Source organism: Rana temporaria, chromosome 6 (assembly GCF_905171775.1).
Source record: "Rana temporaria chromosome 6, aRanTem1.1, whole genome shotgun sequence".
NCBI classification, from domain to species: domain Eukaryota; kingdom Metazoa; phylum Chordata; class Amphibia; order Anura; family Ranidae; genus Rana; species Rana temporaria.
The window spans coordinates 56,440,991-56,450,870 of record NC_053494.1 but is presented as its reverse complement, the minus strand read 5'-3'; the positions used below and the strand labels follow the sequence as shown (position 1 = coordinate 56,450,870).

At 39.3% G+C, this 9,880-nt stretch overlaps 1 protein-coding gene across 1 annotated transcript in view; it reads left to right on the top strand.

Annotated features, from left to right (window-relative positions):
• The first annotated feature begins 391 nt into the window (after positions 1 to 391).
• The window catches only part of LOC120943505 (melanin-concentrating hormone receptor 1-like), a 50,826-nt gene continuing 41,337 nt past the window's right edge, over positions 392 to 9,880 (top strand). The window contains exon 1 of the mRNA XM_040356845.1: positions 392 to 740. Within this exon, the coding sequence (XP_040212779.1) occupies positions 659 to 740 (82 nt within the window). The 5' untranslated portion in view covers positions 392 to 658. The remainder of the gene's footprint in view (positions 741 to 9,880) is intronic.

The following is a 9,880-nucleotide window of genomic DNA, read 5'->3' as shown; positions in this document are numbered from 1 at the left end:
TAGGTACTGCCACGTTTAATTAGAAAGGCTTCTTCAAAAGCCAACAAAAGAAAAACAAAAATCAGTTCCTAGTTTTAAGGGGGAAAAAAATTGAATCAAAGGTAATGTTGCTTGTTCGATATTAAATCTCACCCAAAAACCTTCAGCTCCTTATAATTCACGCTGACAGCTAAAGGCATATACTTAAAAGCATTCTTCCACCCAGGCTCTAGAGGATTTCAAATCTTAAAATTGATTGTGTTCCAGTGGGTTCCTTTAGAAAAGATTTGCTTTTCTCTCTATTCATGCTTCTTTTTTTCCAATTAAAAAAAAAATAAAAATATTTGGTTGGTGCAACAAATGGTTGTCTGCATTGATCACAATCCTTTCTGATACATTGAGGACAAGCTTCTAGTATTCCGCTGACAGCTTCCTTTATTAAATGAATGTGTTGTCACTATAGTCAGAGGGTGGTGCAAGGAGCTGGCAGATTCTCTGTTCATTCTGTGCTACATTCTACACAGCAGCTTCTGCTGGCAAAAGCAGACTGTATTCAGAGATGCTGGAATCCATATGTTCGTTGCCTGCGCCTACAAGAGTCTGCAGCTAGCAGGGACAATGCTAAATGTCAGTTGACCAGGCTAATCAACTATATAGGCGACCTGCCAAGCCATAAAAGATGGATTTCCTTGCAGATCTGGAAGAAGACATAAATCTTCAAGACAACAATTCCCATCTATATCACAACTTTTCTTCTTTTGGTGGGTAGTTGTCTCCATGTATCCTATCATCACATCCTCATCTCATGGATTGTTTAATTGTATACATTTTTGTCATAGCATTTTGGCACTAAAAGTGATAAAGGAGACAGTTTGTTTAGAAGGATTGATTTCTAAAATACTATTTGAAGATGTATGTACAGGTTATTTCAAAATCTGAACTAAAAATATAGCAGTAGGGTTAATATTTATTAAGGCAAATAGACCTGTGCAAAGTTATGTCACCTATAGCAACCAGCTTTTATTGTTCTGACTCCACTAAACTGTTTAAAGGGAAATTTGATTGGTTACTGTAGGGTACTTCCATTCGTAAATTACGAACTGCCTAATTGTTCAGTAAATTTATATTTTAGATTATGTTATAAATGTATTTGTAAGGCTTGTATTAAGATTTATGCACACTGTGGATTTATAAATATATGTATGTAAATGTATATATTGTATATATTGTAAATGTATATATTTTTAACATCAACAAAATGTTACATTTGCAACATTTTTGACTTTTGATTTTAGCATCCCAAAATCTGTTATGCACAAGCTCATTGAAAGGACTTAAAGTCCTGTTCCATAATTATGTATGTCAATATTAAATCAGCTTGTGCTTCCGTCACTGCTATTACCAGGCTACCACAGGGTTTCCAAATCATTATACAGCCTGTTTTGGAAAGGGAGGCAATAATTTAGAAATGTCTCCCTACTGAGCATAACTGATGTGTTAAACTCCCCTCTCTACAGCCATTGATAGCAAGTTTGTGTCTCTGAACATAGTGCTATACCTGCATTATTAGTAGCTAGTACCCTAGAGATTTTTTCAAGACTGCCTCATATTCATGAACAGCTCTGTTCTGATTAAAGTATATACTGGTATTGTTATATGTTCCAGAAAGGAAAGTACTCTATTTTAAAACCGCATAACCATTTTGTTTATAATAGTTATTAATTATTATTAAATGAAAAATAGGCTGTATAGATATTTAGTGGTAGATATGATGGTATAAACATAGCCCAAGCTCTTTAAAGCTTCTTTAAAATCACAGAAAAAATATTTGTGCAGTTTGATGGACATTGTACTATCAACCTCCATTTTCATATTATTAGTTTCACATTCCTGTTACAGTTGTTGTGCAGATTGTCAAAACATGATTGTGCAGTTCATTGGCACCAGAGTTAGACTTAAAGTACTCAATACTCAGTAAAATAACTGGTGAGGCGCACCCTCTATCTTGTTCTGCCTCATAAGTCACTTGTCCTGGAGGTAACGGCGAAATTCCCATGGACGACCAGACCTGGTGCAAATGACACTGGCAGGGATCTGGTGATTCCTGCAGCAACTTTTGCCACCTGTGAGCAGCTAGCTGCAGCCACCAAGCCCTATACACTTCAATGACAGGTCACTGGTGGCCACAGCTATCTATAGCTATTCCTGCGGGGATTGCTGCCAGATACACACAGAGTGCTGCTGTCTTTCACACCAGGGCTAGTCAACCATTCAAATGTAGCCTTATGCCCTGTACACACGATCGGTTCGTCTGATGAAAATGGTCCGATGGACCGTTTTCATCGGACGAACCGATCGTGTATGGGCCCCATCGTTTTTTTTCCCATTGGTGAAAAAACTTAGAACCTGTTTTAAAAATTTCTGATAGTTAAAAAACCGATTAGAAAAAACGATCGTCTGTGGGGAAATCCATCGGTCAAAAATCCACGCATGCTCAGAATCAAGTTGACGCATGCTCGGAAGCATTGAACTGCATTTTTCTCTGCACGTCGTTGTGTTTTACGCCACCACATTCTGGCACGAACAGATTTTTAACTGATGGTGTGTAGGCACAACTGATGAAAGTCAGCTTTATCGGATATCTGATGAAAAAATCCATCGGTCCGTTTTCATCAGATGAACCGATCGTGTGTACGTGGCATTACTTTGCTCTGTTAGTGTAGAACACTGGAGTGGGATGGCAGAAATGGGTATTTTACTCAGAGAGCAAATGTTTTAAAGTATGTCCAAGGAAAATGTTGTTACAAATCATAACATGTAGGGAACTATAAGGAGAAAAAAAGGTGGGAAAACCACAACTGGGCTTTGTCAAAACTACGGATTCTTAACAAATCATTTGTGGCTTCTTTATGGTTAACGTGTACAATATGATTGCATAGTTATGTGAATGTTGTGCTACCAAAAAATCAAGGGGCCAGATTCACAGAGCAAGTACGCCGGCGTATCTACTGATACAACGGCGTACTTTCAAATTTCCCGCGTCGTATCTTTAGTTTGAATCCTCAAACCAAGATACGACGGCATTTGGGTAAGATCCGACAGGCGTACGGCTTTGTACGCCTTCGGATCTTAGATGCAATACTTCGGCGCCCGCTGGGTGGAGTTCGCGTAGTTTTCAGCGTCGGGTATGCAAATGAGCTTTTTCCAACCATCCATGAACGTACGCGCGGTCGTCGCATTCTCTTACGTCGTCTCTAGCCGGCTTTTTCCGGCGTATAGTTAAAGCTGCTATTTTGGGGCGTATAGATAGACTTGCCATGTTAAAGTATGGCCGTCGTTCCCGCGTCAAATTTTTATTTTTTTTGCGTAAGTCGTCCGTGAATAGGGATGGATGTAAGTCACGTCTAAGTTCAAAAATTTACGTCGTTGCGACGTCATTTCGCGCAAAGCACAGCGGGAAATTTCCAAACGGAGCATGTGCAGTTCAATCAGCGCGGGGACGCGCTTCATTTAAATGAATCACGCCCCTACCTGCCGATTTGAATTACGCGCCGAGAGATACATTACGCCACGGCAACTTACGGCGCAAAATCTTCCTGGATTTGACTTAGAGCCAGGTAAGATACGGCGGCGTAGCGTATCTCTGATACGCTGCGCCTTTCTAAATCTACCTGAATCTAGCCCAAGGAGTTTAAGATCTAACTTATAGCTGTGAACTGTCAGGTGTACCACATTCTAAAAACGTGTGTAATCATTCCTGTAAGTGTTGTATGCAAGTTTAAAAGCTTTCATACTTTGTCAAAACTACAGATTCTTAACAAATCATTTGTGGCTTATTTATATTTGAGTGCAAACTATGGTTCCAATGTTAACAATAATTTCCAACATGGGGACTTCAGCAAGTTTACCAGTAGAAAGTCAGTTGTAAAATCATATAAGGAACTCCCATACAAGTGATTATTTTAACAATTAATAATAACTAAACTGAAGATTGCTGTCAATGAGAAAACACTTTTATCTTTTAATACACAAAACAAATTCACAAGGTTGATAGGATATTATAAGATTTATAATTGTACCTTTTTTATAAATTATAAGTATATTTGTGTTTTATGGCACAGGACACTTGACACAGTACTGGTTGGCACAAGACATATAAGTAAGGAAAACCACAACACTCACTTTTTCATTTGCTCGTTCTGTTCCATTGTAGCAAAATACAGTATACAGCAGGGATTTTAGCGAACCTCTAGCTGTTTCAAAACTACAAGTCCCAGTATGCCTCTGCCTCTGGGTTTAATGCTTGTGGCTGTCAGTCTTGCTATGCCTCATGGGACATGTAGTTCTGCAACAGCTGGAGGCCTGCTAATTGCATATCCCTGGTATACAGCATGAAGAAAATTTGTGGCTATATCCTGTAGTATTTATCAAGCAATGTTTCAATATGTACATTCAATTCCTTAAATGAATCACCAAAACACCCATGTAACCAAAGCAAGCAATCAGAGGGAATGTTTAAAATCAAGTCAAATAACTAATCCTATGCTAGAAAAAAATAAACATCTTTAAGTCTGTAAGATAAAATCCTTAAAGTGGTTGTAAATCCTTACATATCCCTACTGGAGTAACTAGCCTCAGGTGATACACAGAGATAAAACAAATCCTCATATCTAAGTTGTATCTGTTTATCTGAAGGCCTCTCTTCTCTACAGCCTACTAAAACACCAACCTCAAATGCTTTTTCTTGGCTTCAGGAGGCAAGAGGCAGGGATCTGACATCACACACTGCACGGCACAGAGAAGAAAACCGAGTATAATTTGAGACCTCAGTAAAGGGAAAGAACATTCTCCACCAATACATAGTCCACTGGAAAGGCAGGCGAAACAGTAAGATCTGGTAAAACAGTATAAATCAGCAAGGTAGATTTTTATTCATTGTATGCAGGGAAATTGAGCCAGTAAAAGTCAATGTTTCTGCCATTAAGGCCTTATTTAAGACACGATTAATCATGTCATGCCAAATGGCTGTATTTTCCTGCATATAATTAAGAAACCTACACATTGCTGATTTATACCATTCTGCCAGCCTTTCCAGTGGACTATGTATTTGTGAGGCTTCCAAAACTGTTCTAGAGTCATACAAATTTTTTTTTTTAAAAAGCCTATGGCGTGTAAACACATCCAAAAAACTCCACCCGGTGCAGAAAAAATGTGCACACACATAAAGAGTGTTCACAAAAATGTGCAGACGGGTGCAACATCAAGTGGTCCTCTTGTGAAGAAGGGACCCAAAACCCTGATCCCCCGGGGCGTTAGGCTCCAAACAGGGACTAAGGTACTGTGGTCCGAGCAACCGAAGCCGACACGGACCCAACTTCCTTGGAGGGACTGCCGAAACAGAACCCTCCCAGTACTAGGTGGGGCTCCCCCGAAGGGAGACCCCATGAGAGCAGGTGAACTAAGCCAGAAGGTCATGTCCACCCACTCCCAAGACATTCAGGGCTGGCCCGAGGACCGGCACCCTTACAGTCACACAGTGAGACAAAACGTGCACAAACAAAAAAAGACAAAAAGTGACAAACATAGGCATAAATAAAATAAAGTGGGGGAAAGGGATAGTGGAGAGTAGAGTGAAAGAAGTGGTCATTGTGGTATACAATGACCAGTCCCTCAGGCCAGGAATAAAAAATTCCTCCGGTCCTAGCCAAAAGGCCCGGCCCAGGAGGCAGGTGCTAAAAAAAAGCTTGTAGCTGGTGCAGTGACCGTGGTATCTTTAAATCAAATATTACAGGAACCTGTAGCAGTGCAATACTTGTTTCAAAGGGCATTCCCCTCCCTACACAGTCTCATATAGGCTGTCAGTCACCTTCTGAGTGCTGTAGGGGGAAGGGGCTGTCTCCTAGGATTCTGTGGTGTCAGCATAACTTGTCAGAAGCGACTAATGCAGATAATAGAGGGAAGAGAGAGGAGATAGAAATCGCACTTGGTGCTTTGAATTGTGGTTAGTACACACTCTAAATTAATATGCTCTTTTTCACTTTCATTTCAGAGGCTTACTACCACTTTATTATGTGTATTGAAAGATTTAAAAATCTTACATCCACGTCTTCTAAGTACTTTCCTGGCTATCCATGCTGGCCACAGGCGCAGGCTAACAGGGTTTGTCTTTTTCCCCAGGAAATATCGTTCGACAATTAAAGAAAGTGTATATATTGTATATATTGTAAATGTATATATTTTTAACATCAACAACATTTTACATTTGCAAAATTTTGACTTTTGATTTTAGCAATCCCCAAATCTGTTATGCACAAGCTCATTGAAAAGGACTTAAAGTCCTGTTCCATAATTATGTATGTCAATATTAAATCAGCTTGTGCTTCCGTCACTGCTATTACCAGGCTACCACATGATCCTACGGGGTAAAAATGACCGCACCAACCAAGCAGATACTGGCTGGAAAAAGTGCCCAGAGGCGATTCAATTCGCATGCGTTGCGCTATACAAGTCATTCATTCATTCATTCATTCATTCATTCATTCATTATACAGCCTGTTTTGGAAAGGGAGGCAATAATTTAGACATGTCTCCCTACTGAGCATAACTGATGTGTTAAACTCCCCTCTCTACAGCCATTGATAGCAAGTTTGTGTCTCTGAACATAGTGCTATACCTGCATTATTAGTAGCTAGTACCCTAGAGATTTTTTCAAGACTGCCTCATATTCATGAACAGCTCTGTTCTGATTAAAGTATATGGTGGTATTGTTATATGTTACAGAAAGGAAAGTACTCTATTTTAAAACCGCATAACCATTTTGTTTATAATAGTTATTAATTATTATTAAATGAAAAATAGGCTGTATAGATATTGAGTGGTAGATATTATGGTATACACATAGCCCAAGCTCTTTAAAGCTTCTTTAAAATCACAGAAAAAAGATTTGTGCAGTTTGATGGACATTGTACTATCAACCTCCATTTTCATATTATTAGTTTCACATTCCTGTTACAGTTGTTGTGCAGAGTGTCAAAACATGATTGTGCAGTTCATTGGCACCAGAGTTAGACTTAAAGTACTCAATACTCAGTGAAATAACTGGTCAGGTGCACCCTCTATCTTGTTCTGCCTCATAAGTCACTTGTCCTGGAGGTAACGGCGAAATTCCCATGGACGACCAGACCTGGTGCAAATGACACTGGCAGGGATCTGGTGATTCCTGCAGCAACTTTTGCCACCTGTGAGCAGCTAGCTGCAGCCGCCAAGCCCTATACACTTCAATGACAGGTCACTGGTGGCCACAGCTATCTATAGCTATTCCTGCGGGGATTGCTGCCAGATACACACAAAGTGCTGCTGTCATTCACACCAGGGCTAGTCAACCATTCAAATGTAGCCTTATGCCCTGTACACACGATCGGTTCGTCTGATGAAAACGGTCCGATGTGGGCCCCATCGTTTTTTTCCCCATCCGTGAAAAAAACGTAGAACCTGTTTTAAAATTTTCTGATGGATAGGAAAAAATGATCGTCTGTGGGGAAATCCATCGGTCAAAAATCCACGCATGCTCAGAATCAAGTCGACGCATGCTCGGAAGCATTGAACTTAATTTCTCTCTGCACGTCGTTGTGTTTTACGTCACCGCGTTCTGACACAAATGGATTTTTAACTGATGGTGTGTAGGCAAGACTGATGAAAGTGAGCTTTATCGGATATCTGATGAAAAAATCCATCGGTCCGGTTTCATCGGATGAACCGATCGTGTGTACGTGGCATTACTTTGCTCTGTTATTGTAGAACACTGGAGTGGGAGGGCAGAAATGGGTATTTTACTCAGAGAGCAAATTTTTTAAGGTATTTCCAAGGAAAATGTTACAAATCATAACATGTAGGGAACTATAATGCCGCGTACACATGGTCGTTTTTCGGCATGAAAAAAAACCGACGTTTTTCAGCATGTCCAAAAAACAAAGTTTTTCCGACTTCATCATTAAAAATGATGTTGCCCACACACCATCGTTTTTGAAAAATGATGAACAAAGCGCGGTGACGTACAACACGTAAGACGGCACTCTAAAGGGGAAGTTCTATTCGCCTTTGGGCTGCTTTTAGCAGATTTTGTGTTAGTAAAAGACGATTCACGCTTTTTTGTCTGTTACAGCGTGATGAATGTGCTTACTCCATTTTGAATGGTAGTTTTACCAGAATGAGCGCTCCCGTCTCATAACTCGCTTCTGGGCATGCGCGGGTTTAAAACGTCGTTTTAGCCCACACACGATCATTTTTTACAACCCGATAAACAAAATTTTTCAGAAGCCGAAAAATGATGTGAAGCCCACACACGATGATTTTAAATGACGTTTTTAAAAACGTTGTTTTTTTCATGCCGAAAAAAGACGAGGAGAAAAAAGTGGGAAAACCACAACTGGGCTTTAAAGGTTAATGTGTACAATATGATTGCATAGTCATGTGAATGTTGTGCTACCAAAAAATCAAGGAGTTTAAGATTTAACTTATAGCTGTGAACTGTCAGGTGTACCACATTCTAAAAACGTGTTTAATCATTCCTGTAAGTGTTGTATGCAAGTTTAAAAGCTTTCATACTTTGTCAAAACTACAGATTCTTAACAAATCATTTGTGGCTTCTTTATATTTGAGTGCAAACTATGGTTCCAATGTTAACAATAATTTCCAACATGGGGACTTCAGCAAGTTTACCAGTAGAAAGTCAGTTGTAAAATCATATAAGGAACTCCCATACAAGTGATTATTTTAACAATTAATAATGACTAAACTGAAGATTGCTGTCAATGAGAAAACACTTTTATCTTTTAATACACAAAACAAATTCACAAGGTTGATAGGATATTATAAGATTTATAATTGTACCTTTTTTTATAAATTATAAGTATATTTGTGTTTTATGGCACAGGACACTTGACACAGTACTGGTTGGCACAAGACATATAAGTAAGGAAAACCACAACACTCACTTTCATTTGCTCGTTCTGTTCCATTGTAGCAAAATACAGTAAACAGCAGGGATTTTAGCGAACCTCCAGCTGTTTCAAAACTACAAGTCCCAGTATGCCTCTGCCTCTGGGTTTAATGCTTGTGGCTGTCAGTCTTGCTATGCCTCATGGGACATGTAGTTCTGCAACAGCTGGAGGCCTGCTAATTGCATATCCCTGGTATACAGCATGAAGAAAATTTGTGGCTATATCCTGTAGTATTTATCAAGCAATGTTTCAATATGTACATTCAATTCCTTAAATGAATCACCAAAACATCCATGTAACCAGAGCAAGCAATCAGAGGGAATGTATAAAATCAAGTCAAATAACTACTCCTATGCCAGAAAAAATTAAACATCTTTAAGTCTGTAAGATAAAATCCTTAAAGTGGTTGTAAATCCTTACATATCCCTACTGCAGTAACTAGCCTCAGGTGATACACAGAGATAAAACAAATCCTCATATCTAAGTTGTATCTGTTTATCTGAAGCCCTCTCTTTTCTACAGCCTACTAAAACACCAACCTCAAATGCTTTTTCTTGGCTTCAGGAGGCAAGAGGCAGGGATCTGACATCACACACTGCACGGCACAGAGAAGAGAACCGAGTATAATCTGAGACCTCAGTAAAGGGAAAGAACATTCTCCATCAATACATAGTCCACTGGAAAGGCAGGCGAAACAGTATGATCTGGTAAAACAGTATAAATCAGCAAGGTCTATTTTTATTCATTGTATGTAGGGAAATTGAGCCAGTAAAAGTCAATGTTTCTGCCATTAAGGCCTTATTTAAGACACGATTAATCATGTCATGCCAAATGGCTGTATTTTCCTGCATATAATTAACAAACCTACACCTTGCTGATTTATACCATTCTGCCAGCCTTTC